We start from the raw sequence: 22,290 nt of genomic DNA on the forward strand, positions 1-22,290 counted from the left end.
ATGAGGTGGCGTCATGTTGAAAATGAAGAACCAGCGACAGTCTCTGCTGTGCTTTGTGGATCAGAGTGAGAGACAGGAAGTGATGTAGAGAAATCAGATTGACACAGAGGTAACTTTCTTTCATTGAGGAAATACAACACAACTTAACACTGTTTCCTCCACAGTAGAGGTTATGTTTTCACTCCTATCAGCTGGTTGGTTGGTTTGGCAGCAAAATTAAGTTGTGTTCTTCATCGCTTTCTTTAATATTGTGAGATGGGACATATTTTGACAGATGCCAATGATTTCCCAGAGAATAATGCACTGATCTTGATCAGCAAAATCCGTCATATTAACGGGAATGAAATCTAGGATTGTGTGTAGTTTGGTGCAGATCTAAATAAAGATCTTTGACCGATTTGACTGTGGTTTGATAAGCTCTTGGATAATTTGAATTCTGTAGAAATTGGATTTGGATTAATTGCTCCCTCGTGTCTTTCAAGTAGGAATGTTCTCCTCCATTGTGTTATTTGAAGAGACAAGGTAATGATGTAAAACTCCCATGACAGACACGTTGACTGCAGGTGGCTGCTGAGTATTTTTTTCAAGCCACAGTTGATAAAGAACAGCGTTTAGTTTTTGTGTTGTTCAAAGCAGATCTACCTCAGTGTGCGTATCGAGCTGCACAGTAGTACACGGCACTGTGTTCAGACTCTGTCAGGTCCACTATAAATAGAGAACCATTCTTTGCTTTTTTTCCACTTAAATCTCCGCTGATATTGAAATGCTTTTTGTATAATTCTTCGTAGTATACTTGGCTGTACTCCACATATCCGATGAGTTTTAGAGCCTGGACTGTGGGTGACTGCTGGTACCACAGCATCACTGTGTAGTCGGTCTGTCCGTGGGTACAGACGAGCTGCACAGCGTCACCAGCCTTTCTGATGAGAGCGGAGGGAGACTGGTGGACCTGAACCCCCAGAGAGATACCTGCTGTAAGCACAGAGGGACAGATCCACTGAAGAGGTGAAGATACACACAGTTAAAACATCACTTCACAGTGAAGCAGCTGTTACCTGTGAGGAAAGAGCAAAAGAGAAGTCTAATCATCATGATGAGTTCTGAGTTTATCTAAAGTCATGAATGAAAAGTGGAGGTAGAAGTTAGTCTGGTTTAAAGAGGAAGTGAACATAGACAAGAGGAGTGGCTCCATGTGGATCATTTATATACAGTCTGCCATTCACCTGATTCCCCTGAAGATGTGTTGCTCTTAATTTATTTCCTCACATTAGAAATTCCAATTGTCTGGTTTGAGTCTAATACACAAAAATGTTAAAAAAACTAAATAAATTAACTGCTGCATTAACTATTGATCAAATATAATTGTGTCAAACAAAAATCAAACCACATAAGCAGGTGTCTGGCAGCAGTGTGTTCAGCGTCATATTCAAAAACATCCATGATAAAAGGTGCAGGGTTTTTGTTCAGTAGCGAGGGGATTTCTTTCAGTGTGCTTCTCTTGCTGCACAGTAGTAAACTGCACTGTGCTCTTTTCTGACTGCTTTGATTAGGAGAGAGCCATTCTTTGCTGTACTCCCTCTCAAATCTCCAGTGATTTCAAACTCCTTATCATATTACCCTTCCATTGTTGCAGCTTGATAATACAAATATCCAATGAGTTTCATAGCTGTGTCTCCTTGTGAGCGCTGGTACCAGAGCATCACCCTGTAGTCAGTTTTATCATGGCTGCAGGAAATCTGCACGTTGTCACCAGGGTTTGTGACGAGGTCAGATGGAAACTGACGGATGTCAAGACCCAGACAAACACCTAGAAACAGAGAGAAGAAATAATCAGTGCTGACACCTTAAATGACGTGGTATTCCTGAAGGGTTACAGTGATTACCAATGAGCCAAGAAAGCAGGAATACTGTTGTCATCTTGACTCTGTCTGAATGAGCACCGACTGACTCTGTGTTTCAGAGTCCTATGGATCCAATCATCATTTACATCTCATTCTATCGCTCTGTGTGTTAACCTGAAGAGGGTTTGTCTTTTGAGCACCAGTGCCACCTAGAGGAGGATGTAAAAGTCTGAACTTTGTATTTGGTTGTGTGGTTAACCTGAATTCTGTTATGACAGATATTCCTTTTTATTTTTGTCCACCATATTCCAATCCATCCTCTCTCATATATCCACGTTATCTCCCCTTCCTAGAAACGTTAAGCGTTCCAACACGTCTGACCTCATTCTTGGGAACTTCGATTATATTTGAATGATTAAATTATTAACTTTATTATAAAATAAATACAAGCAAATATAAAGAACATGTATTCACAAAGCAATTTAATTGTCTCTTGTGTGTTTTCTGGAGTCTGATCCTCTGTGTTTCTCTCAGCTTTGAAGCTGTGTCGTGGTTTTTCTTGCTGTTATCTGCTGCATCGTTTATGGAGGTTTTTGAACGACGGCTCTCTCCGTCTTTATTACTGTGTACTTGCTGCTCCAAAATATTCTCCGCTGTCCTCAGAGTGGTTCAGGTTCTTGATTTGAAGAAAAGCGGTTTTCTCTCCATTTCCACTCACATTGAAGCGGCTCAAAAACTTTGGCTCAATATTGAGTGTTTTATAATAAACATATCCGATCAGCTTCAGGGAACTGTCTCCTGCTGAGCGCTGGTACCAGAGAATTGTGTCATAGTTCGGGATTTCATGTTTTAAGCTCAGGTTGAATTCACCATCTGGTTTTATCAACAGGTCGGCTGGAGTCTGAAACACTGGTTTGTCATTACTGAGGTAAACTCCTGTAAAGAGAGAATTCAGGCTCTAACTTCTTGTGACTAGTGGTTAAAAACATTTAGTGCACTGGGAATAAATTCCATGAAAAGCAGCAGTAAGGAATAAGCAATCAATGAAATAGAACATAAATATTACATCTAAGTTCCTCACGACTGGGACCTATGAACATTCATTTAGAAATGAAACTGTAAAAGTGTCTTAATGAAGGAATGATACCCTTAATCCAGAACACAGTGATGATGGATGTGATGAGATGAGGCGGTGTCATGTTGAATATGAAGAACCAGCGACAGTCTCTGCTGTGCTTTGTTGATCAGAGGGAGGGACAGGAAGTGATGTTGAGAAATCAGATTGACACAGAGGTAACTTTCTTTCATTGAGGAAATACAGCACAACTTAACACTGTTACCTCCACAATAGAGGTTATGTTTTCAGTCCTGTCAGCTGGTTGGTTGGTTTGGCAGCAAAATTAAGAAAAGTTCTTCATCGCTTTCTTTAATGTTGTGATATGGGACATACTTTGCGAAATGACACTGCAAAATTAAGTTGTTTAGAGATTATAAATGTTAGTTTGAATACATTTTGGATTAATTGCTCCCTCGTTTCATTCAAGTAGGAATGTTCTCCTCCATGCTGTTATTTGCAGAGACAAGGTAATTATGTAAAACTCCCATGACAGACACGTTGACTGCAGGTGGCTGCTGAAGGTGTTTTTTTAAACCACAGTTGATAAAGAACAGCGTTTAGTTTTTGTGTTGTTCAAAGCAGATCTACCTCAGTGTGCATATCGAGCTGCACAGTAGTACACGGCACTGTGTTCAGACTCTGTCAGGTCCACTATAAATAGAGAACCATTCTTTGCTTTGTTTCCACTTAAATCTCCGGTGATATTGAAATGCTCTCTGGATAATTCTTCGTAGTATATTTGGCTGTGCTGCACATATCCGATGAGTTTTAGAGCCTGGTCTGTGGGTGACTGCTGGTACCACAGCATCACTGTGTAGTCGGTCTGTCCGTGGGTACAGACGAGCTGCACAGAGTCACCAGCCTTTCTGATGAGAGCGGAGGGAGACTGGTGGACCTGAACCCCCAGAGAGATACCTGCTGTAAGCACAGAGGGACAGATTCACTGAAGAGGTGAAGGTACACACAGTTAAAACATCACTTAACTGTGAAGCAGCTGTTACCTGTGAGGAAAGAGCAAAAGAGAAATCTAATCATCATCTTGAGATCTGAGTTTCTCTAAAGTCATGAATGAAAAGTGGAGGTAGAAGTGAGTCTGGATTAAAGAGGAAGTGAACATAGACAAGAGGAGTGGCTCCATGTGGTTCATTTATATACAGTCTGCCATTCACCTGATTCCCCTGAAGATGTGTTGCTTTTAATTCATTTCCTCATTTTAGAAATTGTGCTTGTTTGATTTGAGTATAATACACAAAAAAACAAAATAGATAAACTCTTGCATTAACTAATGATAATATATAATCGTGTCAAACAAAGATCAAACCACAAAAGCAGGTGTCTAGCAGCAGTGTATTCAGCGTCTCAGTCAAAAGCATCCATGATAAAAGGTTCAGGGTTTTTGTTCAGTAGCGAGGGGATTTCTTTCAGTGTGCTTCTCTTGCTGCACAGTAGTAAACTGCACTGTGCTCTTTTCTGACTGCTTTGATTAGGAGAGAGCCATTCTTTGCTGTATACCCTCCCAAATCTCCAGTGATTTCAAACACCTTATCATAAGACGCTTCCATTGTTACATCTTTGAAATACAAATATCCGATGAGCTTCATAGCTGTGTCTCCTGGTGAGCGCTGGTACCAGAGCATCTGCCAGTAGCCAGTTCTATCATGGCTACAGGAAATCTGCACGTTGTCCCCAGGGTTTGTGACGAGTTCACAGGGAGAATGACGGACGTCAAGACCCAGACAAACACCTGCATGACAAAAAAGAGGAACAAGCAAACAGCGAAGAAAGCGGATCCTCAAAATAAAGGAATTTCCCCAAATACTGAGATGTAACATCACATCACAATGTTAGTGACGGACATGTAGCTGAGCTCGTCTGTCACGAGGAAAAGGAAGAACGAACAACAATAAGCTGGCGAAGAAGAAAGTGTCAACCAAAATGCAGCTGGGAGGAGTCAGATGTTGGATGTAAAACCAAACATGTTGATAAGGTTTGGTAGTTTTTGTGTAACGTAGAACAAAATAAGAGCAACTGTGCATAGCTGGCTGCACAGTAATAAATAGCACTGTGCTCAAGTCCCGTTCTTTGGACTTTCAGAGAGCTGGTCTTTGCTCCATATCCACCCAAATCTCCAGCGATGCTGAATTGTTCTTCATATGGCTTTTCTATTCTGACTTCTTGGTAATACAAATATCCAATGAGTTTCCTAGCTGTGTCTCCTGGTGAGCGCTGGTACCAGAGCATCACCCTGTAGTCTTTTCTATCATGGCTGCAGGAAATCTGCACGTTGTCACCAGGGTTTGTGACGAGGTCAGAGGGAGACTGACGGACGTCAAGACCCAGACAAACACCTGGAAACAGAGAGAAGAAATAATCAGTGCTGACACTTTAATAGAAGTGGTATTCCTGAAGGGTTACAGTGATTACCAATGAGCCAAGAAAGCAGGAATACTGTTGTCATGTTGACTCTGTTTGAATGAGCACCGACTGACTCTGTGTGTCAGAGTCCTCTGAATCAAATCATCATTTACATCTCATTCTTGTTAACCTGAAGAGTGTTTTTCTTTTGAGCACCAGTGCCACCTAGAGGAGGATGTAAAAGTCAGAACTTAGTAGTTGGTGGTGCTGTTAAACTGAACTCTGTTGTTTTTACAGATATCCCTCTTATTTTTGTCCACCACATTTAAATCCACCCCCACTCATATATCCATGTTATCTCCTCTTCTTGTAAAGTAGGCCTGTCACTTTTTATTTGAAATTCGTAGCAACGTTAAGTGTTCAACCTCTTCTGACCTCTGCACCGTGGCGACGATCAAACTCATCCTCCTCTTCCCTTGCATAAAAATAGCGGTTATCAAGATCACGACTGCAGTTCATCTGAGCAGACTGACACTTTTCTACCAGTTAACTTGAGGTTTGATGGACGTGAATCCTAAATTAAAATAAAAACAACCCAAAAGTTTTAGTCAACAGAAGAGGACCCGCAACACAGAGCAGAGAGTCGGTGAAGGGGATGATGGCCGATATAATTTTGAACTGTTCCAGAGACGAGAGTGAGACGTTGGACAAAGCAGCATCTCATCATCCATCCAGTCATATGACCCTTTGTTTTCGTCAGCAGAGCTAGGCCAACGGAACACCTGAATGTTTCTTATCAGCTAGATTGTGTTCTAGTTCATGAACGACTGCAGTGATGCCAGTAGGTGGCAGCCTGATTCTGAGCCTCACTACTGGTAACGGTTTTGTTTTTGACTCCTAGTGTGTAAGTAACATTACACGTTCTTTAACGAGTGTAACCTGCATAAAGTCACATCAGTTGTACCCATGTAGCAGCAGAGGGTTTAACAGAAGTTGTCTCAGGGCACTGAGAAGCTGTGATGTCTAGAATTACTGTTTGTGGATCCTACACATGACTTGATATTCAGTTTGCACCAGAGGTTGTTTAATGTGCAAAGTGAAATTCACGCAGCTAAAGGGATCATGAGGTTTCCGCTATACTGCGCATTGAGTTGCTTTATTGTCTCCACCAGCCTCTCTTTGGTCTCATTAATGATGAGGGTCAAAGTGGAATATCCATAGAGAAACTAATAACACTTCAACATATACAAATATTGATGTTCAGCTCTCAATAATTTGTGTTTCCGTCAGGATTAGTTGTTGCTGCAGCTGCTGTTACATTGAATTAAACATTGTGAAATCAGCGTTTAAACCTTTTATATGTTATAATATATACATGTTTACACAGCTGCACACCAAATCTTCATTGAAAACGTGTGCTCTATATCTGCTGTTAGAAATACTTAAACTGGAATATTAAATTAATTACTATAAAATAAATTATTGTTGATTTATTATTTTGAGTGTGAATACATATTGCATGTTGATTTACAAATAAAGTCAGAGGTTTGAGGCTGAGAACACGTCTCGTCAGTTTGGCTTTTACACTTTTCAGTTTGTTGTTTCTCAGCAGTTTGGATGTTTTGTCGGAACAGGTTTGATTTTTCATGAAGGAGTTTCCAGTCCAAGACAAAAAAAACAACGTGAGATGAAGTTGTTGCTGTTGTCGACTCGCACACTTCTTCCTGTTTATTGGAATGAGCACACAAACATGTTTTTCAAGGCAAACCAAATTAAAACCTTCTAATGTGAACAGCTGTTGTGTTCAATACAACACGTGCTGGTTGGTTGTGTAGCTTCAGTTGACACAGAAGTGGAGGTTTTCCAGCTGTTGGCTCAGAGATGTGCAGTGTGGGTGCGGGTTGGTGCAGAGATGCAGGTGCACGCTCAGGGGACGGAGGTTGTGGTGAAGTGAGATGCTGCAGCTCCGTCATTTCTCAGCACAGAGAACGAGGTGCAGGCTGCTCTGTGACCACATCCTCTCTTCTGCTGTCGCTCTCCACTCCTCTGCTCAGTTTCCATCCCCGGTTTCCTGTTGTTGTGAGGTTGACTCACACTCTTCACTTTTTACTTTTCCTCACACAGCTTATTCATGAAGAAAACTGTACTACACTTTCTTATGATTGTGCAAAGTTCAAAAAGTAGATATGACTAACACAAACCCTTAAGGTCAAATGATTTAGCAAAAGATAATAACAGCTTTGTTTATTTCCTCCTGCAGCAGCTGCAGCTTTGGTTCTGACCCGACACTTTGCTGCTTGTCTTCCAAACTATTTCCCTGTTTCGTACTCGACCCAAAGGCTCATCACCCCAAAGTAAATGGTTTAAAGAGTATATTCTCAGTTTGCTCATTAGAAAAAACTTGATGTACCAGCTTATGATGTTTTCCTGAGCTGAGATGTTTCAACGTGTGTGGGTGAGAAAACGGGTGATTCTCAGAAAACAGGCTTGTTTGTGTGCTGCTAAAAATACCTCAGAGAATCAGTTGAGTGTGGGACAGCATGTGGAAACAACAGGCGGGGGGGGTTGCAAATCAGCAACAGTTGTGACGGATGCTGTCATTTATCTAATAATCCCTTATTAATTAACAGTGGGTGGACGGTGCCTGATATGAATATGAGTCCAGGTTTGATTTCTGTCTTAGACGCTGAGTGGAAACAGGCAAACGACAAACTACAAAAGAAGAATGAATCAACAAATCTGTCAAGTTACCTTGAGTTGCTTTTATTGAGAGGAAAATGAATCACACAAGCAGCACAACACAAACAGCAAACAGAGAATTATAAAGCACGAAAAACAAGTCTGCTGCAGATTATTTTGTTTTCAGGCCGGTTATAGATTTAACATCTTTGACAAGAATAAGCAGATTTATCGACTAAATGCAGAATTTTAACAGTTTATATTTATTTACTAATACAAATGCACTGCAACTCACAGCTTTATAGGATTATTTTGTTCTCACATTTATTTACATGAAGCAACCGTTCATTTCCCTTCACGCTCAGGTCTCAGTTCCTCTGCTTCTGAGCTGAACTCTGCAACGGACACAAAGGAGAAATCAAAACCATATAAATATTTATTAAACAAGTTTTTTTATGAACTTGAAGAACAGTTGATCATCGATCTTGTGTTTTAACGAACCTGGAGTCTCCAAACCAAAAAGGCCACGAAGGCTCCGTAGACGCAGCTCTTGACGATGAACACACCGTAGGAGAGTTTGGCTTTCGTTGTGATCCTCAGATATTCTTCTGCAGAAAGGTTCAAACATTGAGATGAGTGACATGATTCAAAGAGGAAACGTCCATTGTGTTGTGTCTGTGGAGCCGGTTGATGTGAGCAGCAGTGAGGTGAACAATGAATAACTGAATAATGTATTTACCTTTGGTTAGGACGTCAGCTGGAGCTGGTAGAAAAATAAGAAACGCATTAGACATGAACGGAAGATTATTTAACGTGTTTGTCCAGATCAGGTTTAGGACATGAACGAACCTGTATCCCCAAAGATTGATGATGGATAATTGATATATTCCCTCCCATTGAAGAATCTGACGAAGCACTCAAATTTCAGCTCGGGTTTGTACCAGTCTTCGGCAGAGACCCTCAGCTGGCTGGTGATTTTGTAGGAGTTGCCGACCCGCAGGGCAGCTTCGTCCGTTACTACACCACTGGTGACGTTTTTATGGTCAACCTGCCAGAACACACTGACATGGTCCGGGTAGAACCCACTGGCCACGCACACTAAGGTCTTCTGTCTTTCATTGTCCAGAGGGTTTCGACACTCTTTCGCTGATGGTCTGAGCACCTTCACTTTTGGTGGTTCGACATCAAACTCTGGTGGAGACAAAGACAAAGACATAAAACGTTTCAATTAAAAATCAAGCGTACATCTGCAACAAACAAAGGTGCAGCAGCAAACTCTAAATGACATGAGACGTCTTGATACAAGAATTTAGATCATGAACATTGAGGTTAAACACAGAGCATTAGCATCAAACACAGTCATCACAGGTCAGATGGCTCACACTGAGAGTAATGAAGATTTCATTCCTTCAGAGACGTGTTGGTTCATTTTTTAACAATCTTACCGAGAACTGTGAGTTTGGTTCCCTCTCCAAAGTAAGCAGGATAACTTCCAGAGCACACTGCTGACTCGCGTGTGAAAAACTGACAAGCTCCTACAGTACAGGAGCTGAACTAACTCCTACTTTACCGGATTTGTGAGTTTTTCACAAGCCGGTCCACAAACAGCACGAGTTTTGTGCCAAACTTATGCAATTTGTCACTTTTACATGCAAAGAAAGGCAGCTTCTGAATATTTGTGGTATGTTAATTTTCATTTTTTGTCCATTTTTTGCACTTTCATATTAAAACCTGAGCCAAACAAATAATAGCACAGTTAAATTACACTTTTATAAATTATTTTTGAATTTTGTTCTTACCTAACACTGTCAGTTTAGTGCCGCTGCCAAAGTAAGCTGGGTAGTTGTTGTTCACACTGATACAAGCTACAGAGAAAACTGCTCAACCACTCTGCACTGAAAGCTGCAGGCTTTTATCAGATAAACTTACAAACTGTTCTGCACACAAACGTGTAGAAATAAGACCCTTCACACTACATAAGACTGGATGTAAAAAAAAAATTACATTTTTGACTTGTCACATTTAAACCTGGTATAAATCAGTATTGGCAGATAAATGCTCCAGGATATTTTATAGGTATTAATTATTATTGTTTGAAATAATTTGAATTGTCTTACCTAAAACAGTGAGTTTAGTTCCAGCTCCAAAGTACGCCTCAGACTGGGAACTCACAGTAAGTCACAGGGCTGATAAGAACTCGCTGTGACAGTATTATTCTGGGCAAAGAGCCAAATGTTTTACTACTGTACTACTTGTACCTGGACAAAACTTCTTCCATAACTTTAACAAAAGAATAGAGGAGTATTCTATTTTAATTACATTCAATAAAAGATCTTTAAGTACATTTTTTTTTTAATCTCAAGCCATTTATTTATTTCTCACTTACAATAAAAACAAAAGAAGCTGTCAATGGTTTAATTCTTGCAGGTTTTCTTACCTAGAACAGTGAGTTTAGTTCCAGATCCAAAGTAAGCCTCCGAGTACGAGCACGGAGACATTCAACTGCACAAAAACTCTTCCTCTCGTCTGAGTACCAGTGACACTTTGAAACTTTTTTTTCACTTTGACATGTCAAAACTCAGATAGTTTGAGAGAACATGTATTTTTCCCATTCAAACGTGGATTTTGTGATTATATTGTGATTATCCCTTCAAAGTATCTAAACAAAACTATAATTCAGCAGCGTGAAGAAGAAGTTAAAAAGGTTTTCTTACCTAAAACAGTTAACTTTGTGCCTCCGCCAAAATAAGCCTCTGAAGCACCATTGGCACAGTGAACGTGATCAGTGCTGAAAACAAGCTTTACTTTGTACTTTTGAAATAAAACCCGACAGTTGCATCCTGTTTAGTTTCACGCTGTTTGCAACACAAACCTCTCAGCTCCTGTTGGAACTTTTGAACTCACCTAGAACAGTCAGTTTGGTTCCATGTCCGAAATAAGCCTCGTACTGACACAGTGTTTAACCTCAAGAACCAAAAGCTCGGAGTCACAACTCTGAAGAACTTGACTGAGACCGAGTTCGTGGAAGAACTTAACCTTGAATTTAATATATCTTTCCTTTTGCTTATTCTGAAGTCATAGACTGTACAATATATATTGTCTTACCTAGAACAGTTAACTTTGTTCCTCCTCCAAAGTGAGCTTCATTTCCAGAGTCACAGTGAACTCCAGCAGTGCTCCAACCCAAACTTGCAGCTTTTACTTTGTTAAACCCGACACTACGCTTGTCACACCTCAGTTTGTTTTTTTACAAGTTTTATGCGGCAGAAAAGAAAATGGATCTGCTTCATTGGGTTTTAGTTTTTAAGAGCTAAATTAATGAGCATAAAGTTTTACTCACCAAGAACTGTCAGCTTCGTTCCCTGGCCGAAATAAGCTTCGTTGTTGACACAGCATTAAAGCTCGTCATCAAAAACCACTGAGGTGAACTCAAACTGTCCAGACCTGAGTACGTTAGGTTTCTTAATGCAGCATTTCAGTGACAAAGTTATTGCATTTGATCCATTTTAATAAAACTGACTCACCCAGAACAGTCAGTTTTGTCCCTTTTCCAAAGTACGCTTCGTTGGCATTGTCACAGTGTAAAAATACTGAGCATGAAACTCTTTCTCTTTTAGAGTCTTTGGAAGGTTTTTACTAATACCTCTGTTTATAATTGGATTCCAAAGCATTGTGACATTTAAGAATATACAGTAATAAATGGAAATATTTACCTAAAACAGTCAGTTTGGTTCCTTGGCCAAAGTAAGCAGGATCAGTGTAGGTCACAGTGTTTCTCTGCTCACTTTTAACTTCACTTCCACACCAGCTTCTTTTGTATTTAGGTTTGTTTTAGTGAAGTGATGTTATGAAAGTTTAGACTTACCCAGAACAGTCAGTTTTGTTCCTTTTCCAAAGTACGCTTCGTTAAGTTGTCACAGTGTAAAAATACTGAGCATGAAACTCGTTCTCTATCAGAGTCTTTGGCAGGTTTTACTAATACTTCTGTTTAAACTTGGATTCCAAAGCAGTGTATCATTTATGAATAAACAGTAATAAATGGAAATATTTACCTAAAACCGTCAGTTTGGTTCCTTGGCCAAAGTAAGCAGGGTATGTGCTGGTCACAGTGTTCACTGTTTAGCTCAATATTTCAGATTTCATCACAACACTTTCTCCTTCACTTCCACACCAGCTTCTTTTGTTTTTAGGTTTGTTTTAGTGAAGTGATGTTGTGAAAGCTTAGACTTACCCAGAACAGTCAGTTTTGTTCCTTTTCCAAAGTACGCTTCCCTTCCAGTGTCACACTGACGGTCTCCTTCACCAAAAGGTCACAAAACATCCCAGAAACATAAAGTTAGGACACAGCCTAATAATCCAGAGGATGAAAAAAGGTTAAATCCTGTGGGATGAGCTTCATAATTTCCAAGTCTGCTTTGTTTTATACAACCAAAGCTAAACAATCCTCCATTTGAATGAAATATATAAAAATGTAAGACTGTGTTTCGGCCAAATTCTTCATTGTTATCATCTTTCCAGTGCCAGTGTGACCTGACATCAAACACACCTTCAGAGTGTTGATGTTTTCTGCTCCATCGAGAGCCCCAGGTTACAAACAGCCATCTATACAATGGGTGTCAATGGGAGGAGGTTTTTGTACGGCGGCTCTATGGGAATGTATCACCGTGGCCCCCTGTCCCCACTGTGAGAAAACACTACACAAAAACCTGATGTCGTTTTTCTTCACTGTTTCCCACCCCCACCCAGCGACTCCATATCTCAGCCTCCATCTCTCTGAGAGAGCTATGTCTATTTCTGTGTAGGCTAAGAAAAGACATGATATGGAGGGAAGGAAAAGAGACAGTGGTTTTTTTATTTTGGGGTCTTTTGTAGCTGCTTAGAGGAAGTGACATCACACATGGTCAGCCCCCTGAATCCACCCTTTTATCTAAGGACAAAAGAGACTCACATGTACTGAGAAGTTTGCATAAAACTAAAGGAATTACTACAAATTAAATCTATTGTGCACCAACTGTCAAAATTAAATATGTTATGGCATCATAGGAGTTATATAAAATAGATTTGATAAAAGTGTCAATTTGTTCAGATCCATGTACAAATTCAATGTTTTGTGGAAATCTGTTTCATAATTAAAGTGTAAACCTCCTGACAAGCAAACAAATGGAAATGGGTGAAAACAAGCAATATTCACTTTATTTCCATTGACGTCTCATATTACAATATATTCACTGCTTTTTATGAAATCAGTTTAAGACTTTTAATCAAATACAACATGCTTGTAATGAAGCATTACAAGCATGAGTGAGCTATGTGACTTATTCTTCAGTTACACTTTATTCCAACTACCTCTTTACTATTTTTTTTTTAGCATTTGAATGCCTCTCATGTATCCTGACTTTAAATAAGCAAAGAGATGTTTTTTGAAATTCAAGTCCCACGTGAAGCCTGTAGGGGTCAGTGTGTGATAACAACTGCCTCCTTGGGATTGGGACGTCTGGGGGCCTTGTTCATGTTACAGGTTTCCCCCTTTTTCAGAGCATAAAGGTTGTCAGGCCTTTGAAGAAGTTGCCCCTGAACTGTGGGACAGTCTGACTCTCCACACCAGGACTTCACCAAGTCCAGACTCTTTTAAAATTGCATGAAACCCCATTTTTACTTTGGCTTTTAAAACAGGGAGACTCTTTTATTTTATTTAAATGTGTTTATTCAATCACTTATTGTTGTCTTGGCTGTTTCTCAATTTCATCTGTGCGGACAACGTATGTTGTTTTCAAACGTGCTTCACAACAAACTAACTTGACTTCTGCACTTTTCTGGCAACAAACCACAAACACCCACAGAAGCATAGCATTTGTGACGTCTGTCTGGTCTTTGTGCATCACTGTGGCTGGCAACACAGTAGTATCTGCTGCTGTCGTTGAGAAACACTTCATCGATTTGAAGAGAGAAGCGGTTCTTGTCTTGATCGATGATCGACTGAAAGTGCCCCACAGAGAAATCTATCTCTGACAGGAGGAACTCTACAGGAGCTGCGTAGTGCTTTTGTCGATACCAGTACATGAAGATGGTTTGCAGGGTGAACCCTGGACCCGGGCTGCACTCCAGTATCACTGTGACACCTGGTCGAGACACTTGATCTCCAGACTGCAGAACATTAACTGTGAGACCTGTGACACACAATGTTAATATAGAAAACCGTAAATTCACTCATACAAGTAAATTTTGTGGGAATTTCATCCTTAAAGTGCTTCTTAACTAGTAAAACCCACCTGAGTTTAAAAGAAGTGACAGATAAAGGACTGTGATGAGCATGTTGACGATCGTCTGGCTTCCAGCTGAATGATGCAGTCACACATCAGCTCCACCAAGCAAATAGAAAACACCAAGTCACATGATGAGGAGCAATGCTGTCACTAACTGTCCATCATATTACAACTTAAAATATATGAGGCTCAGAATCACTTTGGAGATTTCAAATCAAATGCTTAAAAGATAAGATAAGATGAGAGATAAGATAAAAAGATCAAGCATTCATTTAATTTCTGTCATGGTTAAAGGCATCTGAAGCAGCTTTTATACCATCAAAAGACACCAATACTCCATAATGAAAGTATTTATACGTCATGATGAGAATGTCATGTGTATATGTTAGGTGGAGTGATACTGGGTTAAAGGAAAGCGAACTAAAAATACTTTTATTAAATATTTATTTAGAAGTTTACAAAAATAAATAGACCGTCTGGAGTGATTCAATTATTTTATTAAGTAATGTTATACATTGGGCTACATGAACCAGTTTAATGCCTCATGTTGACACAACAAACAGCATTTTTCTTCTTTTTAGAAGACGTTTTATCATAAGCAAATATAATATTTATGTTATTAGTTGTTAGTTCTCATTATGTTATTTTTGTTAACCTGTTTTCATCCGTGCGTGTGTGTGTTATCTTACTGTACAGACTTAAAAGTTGGAAATTGCATCATATAGTGGACTAAGCTTCAATCAAATAAAAATCCTAATGTAATTTATTTAATTCTTGATGCTTTCATGGCTTAATGTCATGTCAAAGTAAAGTAGATGAAGTGACACTGCCTCTGTTGTTTTATTGTTTTTAGTTCATGAATTTAGAGTTTACAAAATTAGAGGAATATTTCACAGTAACAGTTTTTATATATTTGACCTCTTTTAAACTCTTTCATTGTCCTCATTTATTTGTTTTGTGTTTTCTAATCTTTTCAGTTATTTCCCCTGAACAGCACATTGCATGTGTTCTCAATCTGCTTTATAAATACTAATTAATAACTTAATAAACCTTAAGATTATTTGTTATTTGTTATTTTTACAATATTACAAATGTTATTCTCTACTTTGTTCTCCAGTCTGATCCGCTACATCAGTGTCAGCGCTGATTGGATGTCAGCATCCTGACTGTTGGGCCTCAGTGCAAGACGATTGGCCAATGCCTGATTGGAGTCAAACGTCCCGCCCACTTGATTCACCCAACCCACAGCTGCTGCTCGAGCTAACATGCTAGCAGAAGACTAGCTAAAGAGAGAGCGAGGCTGTGAACGGTGAGAATAACAGAAACATTTTTAAAGGTGAAGTTATTAAAAGACTCCAGGAAGGATGTGAGGAAGAATTACGGTGATTTCATCAAGCTAACAGCAGTTGAGGAGTCGGTGGATCGTAGCACCTGCAATGCTAACTTCAAACATGAAGCAGCCATTTTGTTTCCGGAACATTCCGCTGCTCCTCTGGACTATAGTGGGTAAGCTAAGATTAGCCTCTCTGCTAACGGTCCACCATTAATACTTATTTATAACAATAGACTTTATTTATACAGAAACTTTCATACTGAAAATGTAACTCAAGGTGCTTTAGAATAAAAATAAAATACTTACAATAAGATGGATCAGTAAGAACAGGCACTAAAACTAAGAGATAGGATAAAAGCATAAAACTTGCAAAATATGTCAATGGTGTTCAAAGTAAGGATCAAATTAATTAAAAGTAGAAAACATAGAAATAGCTCTGAGTTGTTTATATTGTCACAACAACAGAAAGCTGCTTCCCCAAGCTGTCTGTAGATCATGGTCGTTGATGGTCATTTCAGTCTGACTCTGCTGCTGCTCGGGATTCATTCAGACAGAATTACAGCTTCATTTTAGCAAGACAATCCTTTCCTGCTTGTGCCAACATGTGTTTTATCTCCTCGCTCGAACGATTGTGTTTAAAAACAAGGTCCGAACACATCAAGCTTTTAAATATGCACCAGAAGAACAAGGTTGGTGTCAAAGTTGTCGTGCTGTACGTTTCTGAAGTGTACTTGGTTATGATTGGTTTAGCTCACGTTAGATCGACCTATCAGCTGTCATCGTATGATATAAATGATTCTGATGATGTCATGCAGGATAAAAAAGTTTTGGGGTACATTTACAGTACATGCATCCCCCCTCCAACGCATCATTTTTTATATTTTTGAATGATTTTAAGTGACACTCTGAGTTGGTAATGAGTTGTCAGAATAGTAGTTTAAGACTTTTGAGCCAACGACTCCACCAGCCTACCTCATGAGTCATAACATCTGCACCCTGCCTACAGGAACAGGGCTTTTAGTGATGGAGTGACATTAAACCACATCACTGTGTACTGGCAGCGCAGAAATACACAGCTGAATCTGCTGGATCTGCACTGCGAATGATCAGAGCTCCTGCAAGCACATTCTCCCTTGTAATCTCAAATTGTTTATCTGACTGCGTCTCATAGACGGGGTCACTGCCAGAGTAGCTGTATCCAATCAAGCTCATCAACCCTGTCTCTTGTTGGTGGTACCAGAGCATTACCAAGAGGTTGTTGTCATTGTGACTGCACTTAATCTCTACCCTGGCTGCTTTGTTGACTATTCTTGGATGTGACGGCTCGAACCTCACACTCTTTGTTTGATCTGGTGGAGAAAAAAAACACACGCATGTTAAATATAGTCATTACCAAAGTCACAGTGTTAAAAAAAACATTATTAAATTTGCTGTATGAAGTTAACAACACAGTTAAAAAGCTCTTTTACTCACATGGAAGTAAGAGCAGGAGAAATCCAATCACAGCTGGAGACATCCTCCATGTTTCTGCTGCTGCAGAAGAAACGCAGCTTCCTCCAGTGAGAGTCTGTGAAACAACACAAGTGGCTTATCATGCAGATGCACAAATCTCATGCCCAGTAAAACCATCAGGGTTTTTAGTCAGGGAGTCTCATTGAACCACATCACTGTGTACTGGCAGCGCAGAAATAAACAGCAGTGTGTGACAGGTTTGCCGTGTTAATAACGAGCGATCCTGTTGTGGTGCTTTCTTTGCTCAGCTTGAATTGTTCTTTGAACTGAGTCTCATAGCTTTGTGAGCCGATTGCATATCCGTACCCAATGAGGTTCAAAGACAGACGGTCCTGTGTCTGCTGATACCAGAGCATAACTTGAAGGTTATTATCATTGTGACTGCAGTCGATCTGGACCACAGTGTTCTCCTTCACTATCTGTGGAGGAGACTGTTGAAAAGTAACAGCGCTCACCTGACCTGTGAGGAAAAAAGCAGATTTAATAAAATGTTATTGATTCTGACCGAAAAAATAAATATCTCTGTTTCGTAGATAAAAAAATCGAAAATGAGAATTGATTAAATTAAAGACAAAATTCTACATCTTACAATAAAAACCGATGAAGAGCAAACCAAATGTTTGCGCAGGTGAAGGCATCGCGAAGAAATGATGTGAGGAAAAGGCTTCTCTGAGAAGAATACGGCTGTGTGTCTGTTTGTGTGTGTGTGTCTGTAAATTCATCACCACATCCTCATGACAGCAGCTGTAATACATGTGCTGTGCCTCCATCTGTTGGTTGACTCTCTTCCTCATTCACCGTCTGAAAAAACTGTCACCATCCAAAAAGTGGAAAAAATACTATCATATTAACTTTAGGTCATAGCGCCCACCCCTACCCCCTGTCACTGCAGCAGGTCACTTTTCAAAATACAAAGAAGAATAAGAGTATTGTATTAGACATTGTTTTGCAAAAACTGTAGGGATACTTACTTGTAAACTTTATTATGAAAAAAATACAAGCAAATATAAAGAACATGTATTCATTGTGTGTTTTCTGGAGTCTGATTTGCTTTGTTTCTCTCAGCTTTGAAGCTGTGTTGTGGTTTTTCTTGCTGTTATCTGCTGCATCGTTTATGGAGGTTTTTGAACCACGGCTCTCTCCGTCTTTATTACTGTGTACTTGCTGCTCCAAAATATTCTCCGCTGTCCTCAGAGTGGTTCAGGTTCTTGATTTGAAGAAAAGCGATTTTCTCTCCATTTCCACTCACATTGAAGCGGCTTGAAAACTTTGACTCAATACTGGGTAATTTATAAGAAACATATCCGATCAGCTTCAGGGAACTGTCTCCTGCTGAGCGCTGGTACCAGAGAATTGTGTCATAGTTCGGGATTTCATGTTTTAAGCTCAGGTTGACTTCACCATCTGGTTTCATCAACAGGTCGGCTGGAGTCTGAAACACTGGTTTTTCATTACTGAGGTAAACTCCTGTAAAGAGAGAATTCAGGCTCTAACTTCTTGTGACTAGTGGTTAAAAACATTTAGTGCACTGGGAATAAATTCCATGAAAAGCAGCAGTAAAGAATAAGCAATCAATGAAATAGAACATAAATATTACATCTCAGTCCCTATGACTGGGACCTATGAACATTCATTTAGAAATTAAACTGTAAAAGTGTCTTAATGAAGGAATGATACCCTTAATCCAGAACACAGTGATGATGGATGTGATGAGATGAGGTGGCGTCATGTTGAATATGAAGAACCAGCGACAGTCTCTGCTGTGCTTTGTGGATCAGTGGGAGGGACAGGAAGTGATGTAGAGAAATCAGATTGACACAGAGGTAACTTTCTTTCATTGAGGAAATACAGCACAACTTAACACTGTTACCTCCACAATAGAGGTTATGTTTTCAGTCCTGTCAGCTGGTTGGTTGGTTTGGCAGCAAAATTAAGAAAAGTTCTTCATTGCTTTCTTTAATGTTGTGATATGGGACATACTTTGCGAAATGACACTGCAAAATTCAGTTGTTTAGAGATTATAAATGTTAGTTTGATACATTTTGGATTAATTGCTCCCTCGTACCATTCAAGTAGGAAAGTTCTCCTCCATGCTGTTATTTGCAGATACGAGGTAATGATGTAAAACTCCCATGACAGATACGTTGACTGCAGGTGGCTGCTGAAGGTGTTTTTTCAAACCACAGTTGATAAAGAACAGCGTTTAGTTTTTGTGTTGTTCAAAGCAGATCTTCCTCAGTGTGCATATCGAGCTGCACAGTAGTAAACTGCACTGTGCTCTTTTGTGACTTCTTTGATTAGGAGAGAGCCATTCTTTGCTGTACTCCCTCTCAAATCTCCAGTGATTTCAAAGTTCTTATTATAAGACGCTTCTATTGCTGCATCTTGGTAATTCAAATATCCGATGAGCTTCATCGCTGTGTCTCCTGGTGAGCGCTGGTACCAGAGCATATTTGTGTAGTCAGTTCTATCATGGCTGCAGGAAATCTGCACGTTGTCCCCAGGGTTTGTGACGAGGTCAGATGGAAACTGACGGACTTCAAGACCCAGACAAACACCTAGAAACAGAGAGAAGAAATAATCAGTGCTGACACTTTAAATGAAGTGGTATTCCTGAAGTGTTAAGGTGATTACCAATGAGCCAAGAAAGCAGGAATACTGTTGTCATGTTGACTCTATCTGAATGAGCACCTACTGACTCTGTGTGTCAGAGTCCTCTGAATCAAATCATCATTTACATCTCATTCTATCGCTCTGTGTGTGAACCTGAAGAGGGTTTTTCTTTTGAGCACCAGTGCCACCTAGAGGAAGATGTAAAAGTCAGAACTTAGTAGTTGGTGCTATTAACCTGAATTCTGTTATATTGACAGATATTCCTTTTTTTTGTGTCCACCACATTCAAATCCATGTTATCTCCTCTGCTTGTAAAGTAGGGTTGTCACTTTATATTGAAAATTCGTAGCAACGTTAAGTGTTCAACCTCGTTTGACCTCATACATGGGGACTGATTATATTTGAATGAATTTTGCGACTTGTTGTTTGAACTTGTTTTTTATTGAAAATCTTGTAAACAGTGAGAATAACAGAAACACAAAACAAGATGGATGTGAGGAGGAATTACGATGATTTCATGGCTATAACAGCGGTTGAGTGTACTTGGTTATGATTGGTTTAGCTCACATTAGATCAACCTTTCAGCTGTCATCGTATGATATAAATGATCCTGGTGATGTGATGCACGATAAAAAAGCTTTGGGGTATATTTACAGTCCATGCATCACCTCTCCAACGTATCATTTTTAAATGTTATGATGAGTTTAAGTGACACTCTGAGTTGGTAATGAGTTTTCAGAACAGTAGTTTAACTCTTTTGAGCCAACGACTCCACCAGCCTACCTCATAGCATCTGCACCCTGCCTACAGGAACAGGGCTTTTAGTGATGGAGTGACATTAAACCACATCACTGTGTACTGGCAGCGCAGAAATACACAGCTGAATCTGCTGGATCCGCACTGCGAATGATCAGAGCTCCTGCAAGCACGTTCTCCCTTGTAATCTCAAATTGTTTATCTGACTGCGTCTCATAGACGGGGTCACTGCCGGAGGAGCTGTATCCAATCAAGCTCATCAACCCTGTCTCTTTTTGGTGGTACCAGAGCATTACATAGAGGTTGTTGTCATTGTGACTGCACTTGATCTCTACCCTGGCTGCTTGGTTGACTATTCTTGGAAGTGACGGCCCGAACCTCACACTCTTAGTTTGATCTGGTGGAGAAAAAAAACACATGCATGTTAAATGTAGTCGACACAAAAGTCACAGTGTAAAAAAACAAATTAGCTGTATAAAGTTAACAACACAGTTAAAAAGCTCTTTTACTCACATGGAAGTAAGAGCAGGAGAAATCCAATCACAGCTGGAGAAGTCCTCCATGTTTCTGCTGCTGCAGAATAAACGCAGCTTCCTCCAGTGAGAGTCTGTGAAACAACACAAGTGGCTTATCATGCAGATGCACAAATCTCATGCACAGTAAAACCATCAGGGTTTTTAGTGAGGGCGTCACATTGAACCACATCACTGTGTACTGGCAGCGCAGAAATAAACAGCAGTGTGCGACAGGTTTGCCGTGTTAATAACGAGCGATCCTGTTGTGGTGCTTTCTCTGCTCAGCTTGAATTGTTCTTTGAACTGAGTCTCATAGTTTTGGGGGCTGTTTGCATATCCGGACCCAATGAGGCTCAAAGACAGACGGTCCTGTGTCTGCTGATACCAGAGCATAACTTGAAGGTTATTATCATTGTGACTGCAGTCGATCTGGACCACAGTGTTCTCCTTCACTATCTGTGGAGGAGACTGTTGAAAAGTAACAGCGCTCACCTGACCTGTAGGGAAAAAAGGAGATTAAATAAAATGTTATTGATTCTGACCAAAAAACTAAAAGAAGAGTTCCATTGATAGAAAATTGAAAATGAGTATTGATTCATTTAAAGACAAAATTCTACATCTTACAATAAAAACCGATGAAGATCAAACCAAATGTTTGCACAGGTGAAGGCATCGCGAAGAACTGATGTGAGGAAAGTGCTTCTCTGAGAAGAATAAGGCTGTGTGTCTGTTTGTGTGTGTGTGTGTGTGTGTTAGTGTGTGTCTGTAAATTCATCACCACATCCTCACGACAGCAGCTGTAATTCATGTGCTGTGCCTCCATCTGTTGGTTGACTCTCTTCCTCATTCACCGTCCACACTCAGACGCGCACAACCAAATCTTGGTTGTGTGTAGTTTGGTGCAGATCTAAATAAAGATCTTTGACTGATTTGACTGTGGTTTGATAAGCGCTTGGATTATGTGAATTCTGTAGAAATTGGATTTGGATGAATTGCTCCCTCGTGTCATTCAAGTAGGAATGTTCTCTTTCATGCTGTTATTTGCAGAGACGAGGTAATGATGTAAAACTCCCATGACAGACACGTTGACTGCAGGTGGCTGCTGAAGGTGTTTTTTTAAACCACAGTTGATAAAGAACAGCGTTTAGTTTTTGTGTTGTTCAAAGCAGATTTACCTCAGTGTGCATATCGCGCTGCACAGTAGTACACAGCACTGTGCTCAGATTCTATCAGGTCCACTATAAATAGAGAACCATTCTTTGGTTTGATTCCACTTAAATCTCCGGTGATATTGAAATGCTCTCTG

At 39.9% G+C, this 22,290-nt stretch overlaps 2 long non-coding RNA genes and 2 gene segments (V, D, J or C); all 4 read right to left on the minus strand.

Annotated features, from left to right (window-relative positions):
- Positions 1-3,046: 3,046 nt before the first annotated feature.
- LOC128450410 (Ig kappa chain V-V region HP 91A3-like) lies at positions 3,047-4,380 on the minus strand. The segment is given in 2 exon segments: positions 3,047-3,876; positions 3,960-4,380. Coding segments are annotated over 2 exon segments (366 nt in total).
- A 3,675-nt stretch (positions 4,381-8,055) lies between these two features.
- On the minus strand, positions 8,056-18,844 carry LOC128450408 (T-cell receptor beta-1 chain C region-like). The segment is given in 5 exon segments: positions 8,056-8,387; positions 8,494-8,600; positions 8,732-8,755; positions 8,842-9,183; positions 18,778-18,844. Coding segments are annotated over 5 exon segments (552 nt in total).
- On the minus strand, positions 17,171-18,240 carry LOC128450416 (uncharacterized). Its single transcript, XR_008340002.1, has 3 exons — positions 18,072-18,240; positions 17,690-17,910; positions 17,171-17,560 (listed from the first exon to the last, which is right to left on the minus strand). It is a non-coding gene; the product is annotated as an uncharacterized LOC128450416 (long non-coding RNA).
- A 1,991-nt stretch (positions 18,845-20,835) lies between the features above and the next one.
- LOC128450417 (uncharacterized) lies at positions 20,836-21,767 on the minus strand. Its single transcript, XR_008340003.1, has 4 exons — positions 21,609-21,767; positions 21,328-21,481; positions 20,983-21,076; positions 20,836-20,866 (listed from the first exon to the last, which is right to left on the minus strand). It is a non-coding gene; the product is annotated as an uncharacterized LOC128450417 (long non-coding RNA).
- Between the last annotated feature and the right edge of the window lie 523 nt (positions 21,768-22,290).

Source organism: Pleuronectes platessa, chromosome 11 (genome assembly GCF_947347685.1).
Source record: "Pleuronectes platessa chromosome 11, fPlePla1.1, whole genome shotgun sequence".
NCBI classification, from domain to species: domain Eukaryota; kingdom Metazoa; phylum Chordata; class Actinopteri; order Pleuronectiformes; family Pleuronectidae; genus Pleuronectes; species Pleuronectes platessa.